At 39.3% G+C, this 17,950-nt stretch overlaps 1 protein-coding gene across 1 annotated transcript in view; it reads left to right on the top strand.

Annotated features, from left to right (window-relative positions):
- GRID1 (glutamate ionotropic receptor delta type subunit 1) overlaps nt 1-17,950 on the top strand; it is a 541,694-nt gene that overhangs the window by 482,039 nt on the left and 41,705 nt on the right. The window contains exons 9-12 of the mRNA XM_040607383.1: nt 4,107-4,208; nt 5,761-5,958; nt 7,940-8,264; nt 9,354-9,492. Of these exons, the coding sequence (XP_040463317.1) occupies nt 4,107-4,208; nt 5,761-5,958; nt 7,940-8,264; nt 9,354-9,492 (764 nt within the window). The remainder of the gene's footprint in view (nt 1-4,106; nt 4,209-5,760; nt 5,959-7,939; nt 8,265-9,353; nt 9,493-17,950) is intronic.

Here is a 17,950-nt window from a genome sequence, read left to right as displayed (position 1 = left end):
AGATAGAAGATTCATACTTTGGATTGATTGTAGCCCTGTCAAACATTACTATACATCTGCTAAATATTATATGGTTTTATTTCTTATGGGAATCACATTTTCCCTGAAAAAAGTAAATGAGATTTAGAATGGCGTCCTATTCAAAATGATGTTAGATAGTAGTGACATGTTATTTGGACAGTAACTACTGCATCATAAACCAGTGTAGATGATCTTATTCACTGTTGTGATAGACATGTCAAATATTCCCTTTTTATGCTAATGTCAGTTTTCAGCTGTATTTACTAGTAGTTTGCGATAATTTTTGTCTCCATTTGTTTGGGTGTGAGAAAGACATTTGCCATAGTCCAGTGACATTGAGCATTCATAGCAGAGTTATGAAAACTAAATTCAAGTTCTGAATTCAAGAAATATGTAATTATTGTATAATAGAGTAGCATGGTCATGTGGACTTTGCAGACAAACAGATGTGTAACAAATAACTGCGTTTATTATCATTTTCATCTCCTAAAGGGAGCGACACACAGGCTCTCCATCTAGTTGATCAAGTTCACAGGAGGTAGGAAATCTTGCAAATCAGTGCTTAATGAATGCAGCCTTGATTTATTTGAGCAGAAGTATTGTCTGCTTCATGGTGCTGAGGAAGGTCTTCACACTTCTGTGGAGCCGTCTCTGATATTCTTTGGTGTGAGTTTACCATGACATCTCAATATGATTTCCCCTGGGGCCCTAATCACTCACTCAAGTATTGGACAGCCAGCAGCTGCATCATTAAGAAAGTTGTGAAACTGCTTTGGAGAATTTGACTTCTAATTTTTCAATAGGAACTCAGGAACCCTAAAATTACATTGATAAGAAGTTTTCTTTTGAGGTCCTGACAGTTATCAGTATCTTTCAGGAAAAAGCCCTGGACAGCAGGACCAAGAGGCATACCCTGGATGACATCTCTTATCATTTGACATTCCTAGGTTGTTTAGCCATGTAATTGCTTTGCTTGTGTGTTGAGTATGTGTGTTTGGAGTTACACATTGCTTGTGGATGTTGAAAACAATGTTAAAATTGTGACTTTCACTCTCCAAGCTTTTCCTTGCAGTTCCGGTTGAAAATGCTAGTAAATATTGGCAAAGATCAGAAGCATGTAATGAGTCAGAATTTTCCAACAAATTACTTTTTAGTGTCAATTTCGCATTTGTTTCCTTGGGTTTGTCTTTATTGGGTGATTGAGTCTCTGATGTACAGCTAGAACTATAGGATTCCCGGCAACATGACTGTTTCAGAAAGAGAAGCTAGGAAGAAGGTTTACATTGGAAAGGTGTAATAAAGTAGCTGTTTTCAAAACTTGAACTCCCATAACTTAAGAATCTTAAGTAACTTAAGAATCAAAAAACCCTACCCAGGCTGCCGTTAAACACGTGTTCCACAGACCATTGATTTTTTAAATATATCCTCCAAGTGCTGATTCTGCAGGCAGTTGTTTTTCATAATCAGATCTAAAAGCTTTTTATCTCCTATCAGCTGATGGCTGTGCTATAACCTTTGGCTTCAGACTTCTGGTAGGAACATGGTAGGTATTTCTACAAACAATGAAACTCTAATGGCCTTATCAATTAACAGAAGTACTCACTGTGTTTAACAGTGCTGGAAATTAGTTTCTCAGGCACTGATCTTGACAGGTCAGCTGTCACAAATTGATAGACCTATCTGTAAGTACTTTGGTCCTATAAACAAAATTCTGTCTGCAAGAACTAGAAGTTAAAACTGACACACTTCTTAACAAATGAAATGTTCTGGAGCACAAGGATGCACAGGAAAAATCCCTTCTGGAAATGGTTTTCCTCATGTTCCATTTATCAACTTTCTTGATATAGTTTCCTTTTAACAGACTGAAAAGGTTGTACCTCCACAGAGAACAATATGGAGCTCTGTGCTGATGTGAAATACTCTCCTCTTTGCTCTTAGCCCTGCTACATAAAAGGGGAATCTTTGTCTTGCTCCTTTTGAATAAAAGGCATAACTATATGGTTTTGCACTGGCATGTCTCCAGTGTCCTTTTTAGAATTAGAGTTAATGAAGAATGTGAAATGTAGGGTATTTGAGAAGTCTAAGGCCTTGATATGAAATCTGATAGAGTTTTTAAAGAAAAAATAGTGGGAGAAGGAATTGAAATGTCAGTCCACCAGTGGTGAAGTAAAAAATTAATTTGTTACATTTGCCATTTTTTAGTAAATATTGAATTATCATCTGTAGATTGTGCAAGCCGTTTTGGCCACTGTATCTTCCATGTATCTTTATTATATATTAACTGTATAGAAAAGCTGAAGAAGGCATAGACAGTGAACCTACTTTACAGATTTGAGACACAATATGTACCACACACACCTATACTGGTGTTTGAATTCTGCTTAACCATACTGATTTATGTCAGACAACAAATTTGTCAATTTGGTTTGGCAACAGCAAAAGCTAAGAAACATCTGGATGTATTTCAGAGCAAGCATCTAAATTCAAATTTAAAAGGTACCATGGCTACAGGTATGTACCTGTATTGTTTGTGTGCAGAAGCTCATCTGTCACTCCAAACTGGCATCACGAGGGGAGAGTTTTCAAACTGAGATACTTCAGCTTTCAGGATTGTCATTAGAGAGCTGAATGTTACTCATTATTATTCCTTCCCTTCCTCCATCATCCAGGTCATCTAGGTAAAAGGAGGTGTATCTTAAGTCTTTCCTGTGTCTCAGCTTTGAAGATTTAGTGACTATAGAAAAATTTCCATCAGTTGTGATAGTTACTATGACTGAATATTCACCGAATGTCCTGTTCTTTTCTAGTTCCCTGTTTATTGGTTTAGTGCAACAAAACAAAAATAAAACTATACAGATTCCCATCACATGTTATTTGTCGGTTTGATTTTTGAGGCTTTAGGATAAAAGTGAAGTCATAGAAATAAATCATGTAGGACATCTAGCCACAGGCATTTTCAGTGAAGTAAGTTCTTTCCAAGGTTTTGACTTGTTACATGAAAATTAGCTTCTGGCAGGAAGAAGCCACATTTCACAGATCTTGGACTATGTTTAATTTCCACAGGACATGCCTCCAGTTAACAACACTGCTTCCACATCTGTGAGCATAGTATTGGTGTCTAAGAGTAGAGCTGAAAAAAAAGAAGGAAACATTTTTTTACTTGATACTATTTATGACTCTTCTGAACAAAATGACACCGTGGATTCCATTTGAAGGCAAAAGGAGTGTCTGGCTGCTGCTGCTGAAGAGCATATTTGGTTTGAATAATCCAAAGGTCACTTAAGATTGACTTTTCTATTGAACCTATTTTATTGATTTTTACTGCATTTCTCTTCAGAAAATGCAGTAAAATTGATTTTTAAAGTGATACATTTAGTTGAAACAGAAAATAATTAGATGTAATGTTCCAGGGAGATATCCTGAAAATCTGCATCCAGGTAATCTAGCAGAATCATGAAGTACTGGTAGATACGAGATATTAGAACATCAGGAGCCTGGGAACGTGAGTCTGTTGTTGTTTTACTGATGAGGTAGAATTAGGGCAAGAACAGAGAAAAGACTTAAGATGGGATCTGAAGAAAGTCTGAGAGAGGAGACAGTTTGACACCATAGGATCTACGTCAAGATTATATGACTATCAATGAGTGAGAACATTATGCAGCAGGAAAAAACCTCAGTTTTTGATAAGCAGTGGGAATGATTTGAAAAGTAGGAAGGGTTCTGAGCAGACAGGGGAATATGGGACAGTGAGACCACAGATAATTCTGAGGGCTGACAGACAGTATAAACTTACTGGAGAGAAGTGTCACATCAGTGTGATCTAAGTGAAATAATATGACAAATACTACAGATAATAGAGCAGCTATATTATAGGCATCAGTGAAAATACATTCAGGCAAGGTATGTGTTTATGTCTGTCCTCTGATTCTCACTAATTCTGATTCTGCATTAAAAAAAAAGTCTCTCATCCTCTATCAGTTCTGGATTTGGTCAAGCTACTGTTAAATGTTTATTTAAATACTGAAAGATTTCTGCAAAGATTTCTGCCTAATGGTCCTTCAGACTCACTGTACTTTCTGTTCTAGCTGGCAACGTGGGACTCTGAGAAAGGACTGAACGGTAGCCTGCAAGAACGACGTCTGGGCAATGACTTACAAGGATTGACACTCAAAGTGGTGACTGTCTTGGTATGATCCTACTTGAGTTCAGGAAAAAAAAAACGCTTAAAATAAAAAGGATTTGACTGAGTATTTTGGGCGCTTCCTGCAGTATTTTTCCCTATCATTTTCAGTTCTGTATTTTTGGATGATCAGTTACATAAGCAAGGAAGGTAGATCATGGCCTTTTATTATTTTATGTAAAGCTGTGCACTGTCAGATACACAGAAGATTTGTTTGTTTGCTTATGCTGTTTTTCTGCGTTGTAATTCCTACTGGGCATGGAACCAGCATAAGGCCTGAGGGCACAGGGGTGTATTCCAGATACTGTACTCTGACTCGGATATGCAGTTTCCAGCATTTCATGGATTTTAAGATCAGATGGGCCAATTATGATAATCTAATCTTGGCTCTTGTACACTGCAGGCTGTAAAATTTAATCAAGTGTTTCTTCCATCAAGCTCATAAATTCCTGTTGAGATAAACTATATCTTTTAGATAGGCGTAGTCTTTCCAAAAATTCATTCTGCTCTTGGGACTACTGCCTGTTAGCATCTAGAGCAGTAGCAGAGCTCGTGTCAGCTAAGTGCTAAATTAGGGGCAAATTAAGGCTTTAATGCATTGCTGCCTAAAATACTGTAGTTTGTGGATTGCAGAATGGGGTGACTTTTGGTGCATTTTATTTCTTTTTTTCTGAATCGTGGTACAGATAGGAAGTACTGCATAAGATCATTAAGGCACTTCCCCCAGCCCCCAGTTTTTTTCCCCTCTCTGTGGTGAGAGGTGAGGTTATGCTGTAGCTTATGTGGGAGGTGAGCAGATCCCTTCCACGAGAGTGTCAGTACCGGGTTGCGAAGGCAGCCTACTGCAGTGCCTGCGCCGCTGGCAGCCTCGGCGCTCCCTTGCAGGAGAGCAGGAAGCCCATGTCTGACAGAAAACATAGCACAAAATTCTGCATTGCCTTGGTCCTGAAACACACTTTAAAAAATACTCCAGGAAGATTATTCTTTGACTTTTCAGAATTTAAAATATTCACAAAATGCAGTGGTTTTAGCTTTTGTTTCGGTATGTCTCCTGGATAAGAGATTAATCAGTCTGTAAAAAAAAAAAAAAAAGCTTTTTGTATTTGATATGGTCTGAGATAGATGGACAGTAGTAATGTTCCTATGCAGGACTCACACAATTAACTTTATATTCTAGACAGCTACTTTGGACACTAAGGTGTGTGTCTGTGCCCTCTTTGTAGTCAGTGAGAAGAGGAAGGTACTTCTAAGAGCAGTTCATCCTGTGGGCACCAGGAATGCTGCTAGAGGGGGTTGAATTGTCTTCTGGAGTCTGACTCTTCTCAAGTGCTGTGAAAAGCCCAAGGTCACAGATAGGCCTCAGGTGCTGAGGCAGTGGTGTCTGGTTGGGAAGCCTCATAGCATCCCATATAGTCTACAGTTTTTTGCCTAAGAATTTTAGTAGTGTCTCAAAATTTGTGCCAAGTTGTCCAGAATTAACTCAGGAACATCCTTGTGCTAAGACAAGAAGACTAAAAAACTTGTTTCAAGTATCAGTTAAGATACTGTTTTGTTCTCAGGAAGAACCTTTTGTGATGGTGGCGGAGAACATTCTTGGGCAACCAAAACGATATAAAGGATTTTCCATTGATGTTCTGGATGCACTTGCCAAGAATCTGGGCTTCAAGTATGAGATATATCAAGCTCCTGATGGCAAATACGGACAGCAGCTCCAAAACAGTTCCTGGAATGGCATGATTGGAGAACTCATTAACAAGGTGCGCAGAGAAGCTGTATTTAAAAAAAAAAAAAAAAAAAAAAAAGTAAAAAAAGACTTCTTTTCAGATTACGGTGTCAAACCTTTGTAAGGGGATTCTCCCCTTCCTCCATTCCAAATTACAAGAGAATGAATTAGGATAAAAGCGCCAGTGCAGAACACTATGGGTAATTTGAATATGGGGTAAACTGTAATTTAAGATTTAAGACCCTGTATACAGAATAGGAACTGGAAAGTCGTTTGTTCTATTTAATCTCAGCTGTTCCTGACATAAATTTTATCTGTGTAAATCCATGTGTTTACATAGCTGTAAGCATAAGAAGACAGGACACATGTGAGTGTAAGTGGATGACTATAGAAAATAGAGCAAAAATCATGTATTCTTCTTAAAATATTAATTAATATTATTTTAGTTTTTGTCATTGTCTTTGCTACTTGTTTCTAGGTGTGACTTTATTTGGGTCACTTTGTGACCATGCATTTGATAATTATCAACTGTTTGACTACAAAACAGAAAAAGCGTGCCCAGTAATACACCATTAAAAATGTTTTGAAGGACCAGAATTTAAGCTGATTTCAATATTATTAATTCATTTAAAACAGAGGACCAAATTTCTTTTTTTAATTACAGTCTTGCGAATCAGGAATAAGTTAATTGAACTCCTTTGAAGTAAATGGGGGAAGTTTATAGCTTAGAATCTCCCAGAGAATGAAATTGGAGTATTTTGTTCATGTTCTTGCTATCTGACATGGGACAAATGTTAATCAAGAAGGAGAATCAAAGGAATTAATATTCCATGTTGCTGCCCTTTGTAGAAAAGGTTACTCTTCTGCAGTGGAGTTATTACTAAAAGTGAAAGCTTTCTCATTATCTAGTAAGTAGGCGGCTCAGTATCTACTAAGTAGATGTTTAGGAAGAAATAGAAGTGATTAAAGCAATAGCATACGTGTGCATGATAATGGGATATCCTTGGCCGGTGCTAGAAATTATAAAGAAGATTTTACTTATTTATACATTGACATAAGCTGTTGGAATTGCATTGATTTGAAAATGTGGTAAGAAATTCTGTTAAATTTATTTGGAAATTGTGTTCTTTCAAACAACAAAGTATCTATTATGGTATTTTCTAAATGGTATTTCTGCTACTAGCTTTTCCACTGATGCCAAAGGATTTTAAAGTATTTTCTTTACTTTCCCAACAAAAGTTAGAGATAGGAAACAAAAAGTTTATAACTGTTTTTATTGAGATGGAAAAGTATTCAAAATCTAGTTGCAGCTGTTCAAAAGCTTTGGGAATCTTATTTATTAACTCCTGGTTTATCTTTCATTGAGTTTGCATACTTTTTAAGGGCCCCCTACATGTAAAACGTACTTGCTTTAAACATTGAGGTCAAGCAGTTTCAAGAGCTAAGTTGCTTTTGGTGCATTCTTCCAGTCACTAGTTTTTGCAATTCCTTCATTCATTGTAAAGAACAAACACAGTGTTCCCCCAAGTTGTCATACAAAATCCCTTCACGAGTATGGGAAGTTAGCATTTTTGCAGGGAGAGCAACAAACGTTAGCTCTTTGCACCTTGCTATCAAATACACGAGCTAAATAAATGGTTTTCTCTTACTGCTTGCAGTGCACCAGCTTAATATGGATTGCAGCTTCAGGCATCCTTTGGAAAACAAATGAGGGATAAAGGGTAAATAAGTTGCACTCATTCCAGAGAGGAGTCAGGGTGATGCTTTATGTTCTAGAGTATGTGCAGGTTATGTTTCATGACTCTGCTTTAGGCCAGTGCAATTAACTAATGTTCAAATGATGAAATTGATTCTGGTTTTCTTTTTAGACAATTTATTTGATTTTGTCTAAGTGTTAAGTTATAGAAAAAAATGCATGGACTCACTTGGTTCGTAAAGAAGTTTCTCCTTAAGGCTCACACTGGCTGATTTCATGGTGAGAGGGAGAGATCTGATTTCTTGCATTTGCCTTGCAGAGAGCAGACCTAGCCATCTCAGCCATCACTATAACACCAGAACGAGAAAGCGTTGTGGACTTCAGCAAGCGGTACATGGACTATTCTGTGGGAATCTTAATCAAAAAGCCTGAAGAAAAAATCAACATCTTCTCTCTCTTTGCTCCTTTTGACTTTGCGGTGTGGGCTTGCATTGCTGCAGCCATCCCTATAGTTGGCGTCTTGATATTTGTCTTGAACCGGATCCAGGCAGTCAGGGCGCAGAACGCTTCCCAGCCGAGCCCTTCTGCTTCCTCCACCCTCCACAGTGCCATCTGGGTCGTGTACGGCGCCTTTGTTCAGCAAGGTACTTACTCTCTTGTAAACACCGCTGATGGACGTTCAGAAATATCCCGCCTTAGGTAAAGCAGGTCAGAATGTGTTGATCTTGGCCAGAATGGTCAAAAGATGAAAAAGAAGGCTCGTACAGGCAGGTAATATATTTTATTAGCCCAGCTGATGAAAAGTGGGAAGAGGTAGGTAAGTTGGGGGTGGGTGGGAGTGTGTGTTATGTTCTGCTTTTCTGTCTCAGTAAGTCCAGAAAACCCACTCATAGCAGGTTTTTCCACGTTGAAAAAATTATCATACAATAAATGAACTACAGAGCTGCTTGGTGCAGAATTACAGCAGTTCTCCAACTCTGAAACGAGCACCCTTTCTAGTTGTTTAATTTTAGAAATGTATATGTTTTGGAACTAATGTGAGACAGTATATCTTTTCATTCTTTGAACTGAATATGAAAATGTGATGGGTTTAAATACAGTAAGATATAACCAGCATAAACATACACCGAAGTGACTAGCACCAGCTGTATGGTGAGGTTTGGTCTCCCAACAATGTTTGGGCAGAACTGTGCTTGAAGCCTGCTAGAAAGAAGTCTTCACATCATTTCAAGTGCTGTAAGGAGTAACAAGTAATGACACTAATGTTTCAGTCTTTGCAGATTTAAATACAGCACAGAGAACACAGAAAGCATTGGACAGTTTTGCAGTTCTTTTCCAAACACAAAGCGGTCATTGAAAACAGAATACTACTGTATACGAAGCACTGTAATGATTTAATTCTTGCATATTAGCTGTGCTTCACCGTTAAACTTTCTTTATTTAGAGTATTTTTCGTCTTCTGAAGATTTTATCCTCAACAATTCCCAAGGCAAATATTTTGAAAGATGGTTTTTCTAGAACAGTATCTAGAGCAAGAGGCTGGCTGGAGAAAATGTTTGTAAATTATGGGCCTTCATGGAAGCAGTGCTTTTCTCGCAGTGAATAGGCAGTCTGGGGGGGAGGGGAGCAAAAATGTCGAGGGGTAGCACAACTGAGTTTAACATAGCAGGGCACACAGAAGGTGACCATAAAGGGAAGCTGCTGAGAGACTCATTTTCTCTGTTGATTTGTAGGGAGTGAATCTACTGTAAATTCTGTGGCGATGCGTATTGTAATGGGAAGCTGGTGGCTCTTCACCCTTATCGTGTGCTCTTCCTACACAGCAAACTTAGCAGCATTTCTCACAGTATCAAGGATGGATAATCCCATAAGGTAAGAGCCTCTGCTTAACATGAAGCTGGAAACCTGGATTTCACAGAAAGGTATTATCCATTCGAGCACTCATTCTTGCAAGAAGGAGATAACTCTCTAATAAAAGGCTCTGCTTATTTGCAGTGGCTGTTTTTCTCTTCTCCCTCTTCCTTCACCTTCACTCCAGCAACCCCCAAGCAGTTTTGACAGGTGCATGGAGGGGACAATGGCACTTTTAACTGTGTATTTTTCCAGAAGAGAGGTCTGCCATGTTTATATGCCTTTTGTTTAACTAGTGATCTCACTGCTTTGGCTGCCTTTATTTCTTTGTTGAACATCAGAGGGAACTGCCACCTCTGGGGAACAGCTCACTTCTCACCGTGTGATTTTATGTCCTCAATATTTTGATATACACTGTTGTTTATACCATTATTTGCATGTAAGCTATCATAGGCCGTCTTTTAAAATATAAATGGCCAGTTTCAGTGGTGGTGTTTGCAGAAAAAGCTTTTTCTCAAGGAGGAAAAGATAATTGAACCTGACTCCAGGATAGCAGATATAATATAGCAGTTGTTTTATTAAATTTATATATAATTTTCTACAGTTGTGTTGGCAATATTGTGATGATAAATTACAGCTTCTGTAACAAACCATATTTATCTTGCACCTTTGACTTCTTTTCCCTGCTGTTTGCCTACTAATCCATACCCGATGAGAATGTTTTCAATAGACCAGGGCTCTGAGCAGCTCCAGAGGGCTGCTGGTGGTTTGGTGGCAACGTGTGTGTGTGTAGGTGATTCGCTTTTCTTCAGAAAATGTAAAGACTGAAGAATGTTTTCATTTTTTTCTCTCAAAACATGGACAATATTTCCACATTAACACTGGCATGGAGTACTGAGAGTGCTGTTGACCTGCAGTCAGTGCTGGCAGGACTAGAGCCTGATATCTCATGTTTGATCTGATGGTGATGGGATGGAGAGGTGGCCAAAGGACAGTGCGACGCAGTGTCCCCTTCTAGAAAATGCTGAGCCAAGGGTCTTGTCCTAGGTGCTAGAGTGTGACACGGTTAGTCTGTCGGTCTCATTTGGGATTGCACCGGGAAAACTGGGACTAATATTTGTGCTCAGCTCCTGAAACAGAAGCATTGGCACTTAGGTGAGGCTGGCACTCTTTTCTTCTCTTTTTTTGCCTTCTCTGTGGTATCGTCACAGAAGGACATAAGTGCATTTCTCATAAATATGAGTTTAACAGTATTTCCTTTTTTGAACTTGCCATTGCATACTTGCAGGTAATGTAACTTTTGTATGGCTATAGTGTTATAATAATAATAAAACCAGCTCAAAATCATAACCACCTTTGTTTTTAAATTATTTTTCTGTTAGTTTGGCAAAAATAAGTGGATTTTAATAGCAATAAAAACAAGAAATACAGGTAGTTTATGGAGATAGCATGAGAAACTAAATAGAATAAAGCTACCACAGAGTATCTGTGAGGCCTGGCTGTAATAGGAATAAGGTTAAGCTCAATGAATAAATTGCTCTTGAAACCAAAGACATGAAGAGTTGTCTGGAAAGCTTGAATAATGATCTGCTCAAACATTTCTGGAAGTTCTAGTTCCTTCATGGCAGAAGAAATTGTCCCTTTGGTTTACTGAGCACCTCCCCAAACTCAGCAAAGTTCAGAGGAGGGCAAAAGTTGGGGTGAAATGCAGTGAGGAGTCTGTCAAAATAGACACAGGTTTAAGAGCAGAACTATGAATAATTACAGGAAACCTTTAAGGCAAAGCTATTACAACATTTATAAGGGGTTTTTATTCCCCTTCTTGTTAGAACGAAAGGACACTGCTAAGAATCTTGAGGAGGAGAGAAGTTATTTGGGTGAAGGAACTGCTCAGTGTATTTTTGGGACTTCAGAACTCAGGCGCCCCTCTACTGTTAGAGATGGCAGCTGAAGATTTATAATTAAATGCCTTTCTATATGTAATGGTAGTTGCCATTTTCCAAGTTCCCATTATCACATCCCCTTTTACAAGGTGAGGATACAGAAGGAAGAAAGCACTCTACTGAGAACTGCAAACACCAGCAGAGTAATTCAGGTGTCAAAACATAAATGTCTAAAGTAATTTTAGTTGCCATAAGGTTCACTGCCTGTGCTTCAGCTACTTGGCTATAAGGGCAGGGGTCTCTATTAGGTGTTGTCAGCCGCAATGTGGATTATTTATATTGCCTGGGGTGTCTTAAGTGGTCCCAGATGCTGTGGCTTAGGCACCTGAATCATTCCCAAGGTAATCTTAAATGGTATCTGTCAGAAAGATCTTTGATTTGATCACTCACTGGTTGGCATAACTGAGACAGTTAAAGGACTTGCTTGTCTTGGCTTGCAGTGGCTATTTCACAAAGTTTTCAGAATCTCTTTGAGATCCTGCTACTCATCAAAAAATGCTAGTGCCTTAGAAGAGAGGAGATGGGGTAAAGATATAAGCTCTTCAGAATCTTTGTTGAGTTTTCATCCATTACTAAGCTATGATGAAGATATTTTCATATCCCCACTCCTTGGGTGAAACATCTTATAAAAAGTTGTGTCAGATTTGTTCCTGAGAAAGTAAATTACTGCCTTACATGAAGGCATCGTGGCTTCATGTCTCAGCTCCCAGTACTACTCAGCTTCAACATCATATGATGTGGAGTGGCTATTCTTGCCTTTCTAAATCTGCCACTCAGCTTGCCTGCATCATATCTTTCATGTACCAAGAAAGGAATACTCAGGTGAAATCCATTCTTCCCACCCGAAGAGGCACAATGAGTTATAGCTCAAAATTTGCTCACCACCTGAGAACTACCAAATCCATCTGTGTATACATCCTTTGTTAAGAAATCAACCCCCCATCCTCTCAATAAATGCGTGCCATTATGTCACCCTCCATAGAGAAGTCCTCTGGTGTTCAGTACTGCTGCTGCTATGTGGGCAGCAGGAGAGAAAAAAGTATTATGGTGCACCATAGTTAAGATTTTCATTACAAGACCGATTTTCTTCCCAATCCCTCTCCAAAATATCTAATAAAAGTTGTTTCAGCATCAAATTTGACATGTGTGGTCTGTGACTAGTGGAATAGGAGTATGTTTGATTGAATAACTAGGTGTCAATCAATCCAGTGATCATTACCTCCACAATTTCACTTCAAAACAAGTGTGTCACACAAATCATAAATTATATTTATTAGTGTGGCCTTGGTGAAACACTCACTGAGGCAAAGTTGAACTGCTGGAAGGCAGATTTTTAGAGCTGGCATGTCAGATGAAAGCCTGCTAATAAGGGAATATTTTTTTAAAAAAATCTGGTATTGGCAAATCTCACAAGGCTTTTCCACCCTGCCATGGGTTTCAGGGACTGCCAGTGGCTCACAGAAAGTGAAAACCCCAGGGTAGGAGGCATGGCAGAAAGCAGCTTTGATATGCTGCCTGTATTTCTGTACTTCCTGACACAGACCTCCTAAATCCCAAACGGGTTCCCAGTTTGTGTTCCCAACCTGAAGCTGTGTTGTCCGGGTGCCCAGATCCCATGTGAGGAACGTGCCAACCTTGGAAAGAACAAAAGTCCTTCTCCTTGGATTTTTCCAAACCCTCAAGGGCTTCTTCACAAGCATGGCAACAGGGAGAGACATCAGCTTCCTGGTCTGGCCCGGCTGCATGTGCTTCCTTGCTCCTCGCGTGTCCTGTGTGCTCATCACTTGTCCCAGTGTGACAGGGTGCTGGGGAGGGTCAGAGTGTGGAGTCTGAGATCCACATAAAAACCTCTGGCCCTTCAGGAGGTCAAGTTTAGCAGAAAATAGTGTGAACTTTCCTTGGCTCTCTTCCATTTTCCACTCGCTAGCAGATGGTACTTCTGCACCCCTTTGCTCTTTTAATACGGATTCCCTGAGCCCTCTGTCCAGGTTACCTCGTGCTCTTCGCATCTTCCCTCTGCCCCAACCTGGCAACAAGGGAAAAAAGGCAATGTAGAGCTTACATCAGGGTTTCTGTGTTCATGGAGACCCACAGTCAGGGCAGTGAACCATCAAGTAGAATTCCCAGCTGCACGCCGGCAGAAGAGAGAGATGTTACCGGGTTCCAAAAGAGAAGGCGTTTTTTGCGAATGTGCTGGTGGCCACCACTTTGGAGCTCAGGCTAGGAAGCTGTGATCCATGTTCTAATGTTGTAAATGAGCAAATCTTAATTTTCGTTTTGGACTAGAAATCTAGGTAATGTTTAGAACCCGTGCTAATCCTTGACGAACTTGTTTAAACCCAGATGATTTGCATTTGTCATTCTAGTATTTGCCTTCAGAACTGTACACAGCTGATAAGTCTTCTAATGGGTCAGTCTGCCAAGAAGGGGCTGAATTATTACATGTGAGTTTGTTCTTTCTTTTGTCTTATTACATTTTCTAACAGCCCTTGGATCTGCTGTCTGACCTTCTATTTGTAATTATGAGTTTAATTAGAAGTGACTTAACTTCCAGCTTCATTTCTTGTTAACAAGCAGACTACATGCACTTCAGTAGCTGCACAGATGTTCTGAAACTCAGGTTTAGGAGAGCTTATGTGACAACAGGTTAAGAACTGTGCAGGAAAAATGGGACATAAAAACATAGGCTATTTGAAAATTCAAAAGAGTTTCAATTTAAGATCTTATCAAATTGATCCTTAACATTTGCACATCTTATGGAAGTTTTGAATGGTATCTGTATGTGTGTGTGCATGGACTGCACACAAATGCATGTTATATCCGCTTTTAAGTTCACAGCTGCTGTTTCATGATTTGGGATTTCCTTATTTGCATTTTAATCCCCAGATTTCATGTCTTTTGCTGACAGCTGAATATTTACTGCAGCTTAGTTGGGGTGATAGTCTAGCACTTAGAAGACTTGGGTGCGGATTCTTTTCCTACCACAAGCTTTGTTTGATCTCGGCAAGCTTAGCCTCCTCTCTGTCTCAGTTCCTTTTCTGTGTAACAGATTTAACTTTTTTTTTTTATATCTTATATGGCGTGTTGTCAGTTTAGCCGCTTTAAAGATGATGGCCAGGAATGACCATATTATAATAGCTCTGCAGGTATCAAAAAAAGATAGATTTTCTGGGTTGCATACAAACCAGAAACAATCTGAAAATATTTTACAAGGAAATGAGAAAAGTGTTTTGAAGATGCCAGCTAGAGGGAAATGAACAAAGGTTTCATCTGCTGTAGTTAAGTGGATTTGATAGGGTTGGTAGCAAGAACCTCACAGGAATCCCTCTATTTGCTGAGATTTTGCCTTGAAATTCCTTGTATTTGGAAACAGCCTTTCTGTTGTTCATATCATACATGGTTTTCTAAATATTTCATTGGATTTTCTTTTGTTATGTTTAATTTGTAGTGTGTTTTGCAGTGTTGGTGCAGCACCTCAGGCACATTGGCAGGAGGCACATATGAATGAGCATGATAAAAAATAGTTATCGTGATTATTATTTATGGCCTGTGAGCAAAAGCTTCAATCATCAAAGAACTAGGTTAAGTTCATCCATAAAAATGAAGGCTAAAACAGAGTGTGAGAAAGATGCAAGTGAAATGAGCAAGGACAAAAACTCAAAAGATTTTTCTTTCCAGAACATTCCCTCTTTAGACCATGTGGAAGCAAGGTCACGGGAAATGCTCTGCAGCCTGTGTGGCAGGGTAGCAGTGCTCAAGGGCAGAGCTTGGCAGCCACTTGCCTCCAGGCACTGCTCAGGACAAGACGCTGTGCTGTTGCCAGTGCTAGAATCCCCATTGTCTATCTGTTCATTTCACTGTCATTGATGGTGTTGCCCAGTGGGTGCTTCTGGGAAACCCAAGGCTTCGCGAAGTCTGGAGCCTTTTAAAAAGCTTTCTGAATGTTGGCATATGCCGTTCAACCATGCTTTAAAATGGATCCTAATTACTCCTTTAATTGAGCAAGCAGGCAAGCATATAAGTGCAAATATTTCCCAAGGACATTTTTCTGGGTAAAATGAGAACGCACAGCTGAAAACCAAGCTTGCATTCCATCTCTCCAGTTGCCATTATAAGAATGTGGCACATACTGAAGATCAATGGCAAACCAAGAGATCTGTGATTCCACACCCTCTTCAACTCTACTTTTATGACAGCTGTATCACAGCATCTCTTCATTTGTTCTTGTTACTGGGAAGTTCTGTGACTTAACTGGGTTGAGGCATTAACGTTCAGATGCATGCACAGTTTAGAGAAAAAAAATGATTCAGATGTGATGTTAGCAAAACCTACCATCTGTGCAGGTAATAAAAAGACTTTTTATTATTTTTTCTTTTGCTCTGGAAGTGTGAAAATCTAGCAAGAGCAGTAGTCCTCATGACAGCCCGTCAAAAAATCCAAGGATTGGTTCAAATCTGAGATCTGATACAGTCCTTTTTCAGCTCTGATTGAGTCGCCTCTTAAGTCAGACTTTCTCATATGAATATAGCTGATTCACTGGCCATCCATAGAGTGCAGCAGCTGTACGCTCCCTGCATGTGTTACCTTCCATTGGTCCCTGACTTCCACCTTCTTTGTTGTAGTGTGGTTTCTTTTTATTACAAGGATAGTACCTATGGCTTATTTTGTTGGGTTTTATTTTCTGTTTGACTCCTAAGGGGTAAACAGTATAAAATGCAGTAACAGAAGTTTTTTGCACAATCAGATATTTTTGCCAATAGGATATGTATATTTCTATTGTTTTTCTCCAAAGAAGCTGATCTAATGTCTTATGTGAACTGATAATAAAATCTAATATAACAGGATATTAAAAAGGCAAAATAATTATTACTATAGGAATTCTGAGATGGCCTTAAAGTTTTAGACAGTTTTTAACCATAAAGACTACCTCAACCCATCATTTTTTAAAAACAAAAACAGGAGTGAGAAGGAAAACTTCATGGTGAATTCTGTTTTGGAAATGGATTCTGGGTGAGGAGCAACCATTAAAGTAGGCTAGCCAGTGTGCTTGAGTATTTGAGTTTCACTCCTGTGAAAGCGTTAATGTTTTTTTTCCACTAGATATTTCAAGGTAGCTATTTACTTGACCTACAATGCAAAATTACCCAACTGATTTTGCATGTTAACATACTGTTCCATGTGTTTGCCTGCTTGCTATTCTTTTGGACAGACAGATACTGTTCCATGCCCCTGTGGGGTCAGAAGAGTAGTTAAGCAAAGACTCTTAAAGTGGGAAGCCAGGTAAAACCTGGATGTATATATCTTCATGACACTTACTGGTGAAACAGTGGCCTGGAAAAAAAAAACAAACAAAAAATCCCACCAAAACAACCAATAAACAAAAAGCAACAAAAATCCTGTAAAATTACTTGTATTTTCTACCATTTATCTTTGTTGGTTGGAGTCAGTAGTGTAACAGTGGATCCTATTACGTAAATCATGCAGGTTGTTTTGTTACGGAGTAACGTATTGCATATTTCTGCATAGCTTTCCAAATTGTCTGGAGTCGGAAGGTCTCTATGAAAGCATCCTCACAGCCAGAACAAGCAAGTAAATTGCATTTCCAGAACTGCCAATAATTAGTAAACACTTTATCACAGTAGGTTAGTTCCTGTGAAACAATGAGATGAAGTTGCAAGTATGTGTACCTACTTGTAAGAAGGGAAAGTTGTACCTATTTTCTTACTTGCTGTCAGCTCAGACAGGACATATATGAGCTTCCAACTCTGCTAATCTGTTGCATATTTTTGGAAATGCTTCATTTGCTTGTGTAAAAAAAAGTCGTCTCACTTTGCACAACTCCTCATCAACATCTCCACGTGAGCGGCGGTTCTGTCATTCTCATACCATGGTGGTTCAGCACCGAATTTTCTCACCCACCTGGCAGCAAAAATAATTTTCCCACCTTCTGTTCCTTATCATATATTCAATGTCAGCAGACTGACTGTGAGTATAAGGAACATGCACTGAATTGTGTATTTCTTTAGATGATTTTGGATGGAGAGAGGAGAGGGGAAAGAAGGGGAGTTTCCAGCAGGAGCAGAGGCAGAACGCTTGCCCAGCCACCTTCCCGAAGTGCCGGCTGGTTGGTTGGTTAACAGTGACCAGTGTCACTGTGCTGTGGCCGGTCCTGCACTCCACTTAGATGATCTGTCTTTCACCTTGCAAGCTTTGAATTAATAGCCTGCAATAAAAAGTTGATCTCTGGGAGCAAAGTTCAGCATCCGTTCTTTCAGAGGTTAAAGAATGAGCATGCCTATGCTGTGGGTTGCAAGGTTATGAGTTTCAGTTGTGGTGAGCTCAGTGCACATCTGTTTCATGTTGTGCTGATGAAACCCACCATAAATTAAGAAATCAAACTTTGTATAGGATAGCTGGGGCAAGGTAAGTGTCTTTTTGTTGGATCTGCTGTGGACACAGGATCTTCAGTCGAGGGATGATGCAAACAGATTTGTGCAGTAACATCTTAAATCATGTAAGCTAGATTAAATGGTGTT

Source organism: Falco naumanni, chromosome 9 (assembly GCF_017639655.2).
Source record: "Falco naumanni isolate bFalNau1 chromosome 9, bFalNau1.pat, whole genome shotgun sequence".
Taxonomy (NCBI): Eukaryota; Metazoa; Chordata; class Aves; order Falconiformes; family Falconidae; genus Falco; species Falco naumanni.
Note: the sequence above shows the minus strand (reverse complement) of the source record. Positions and strands in the feature narration are given on the sequence as shown.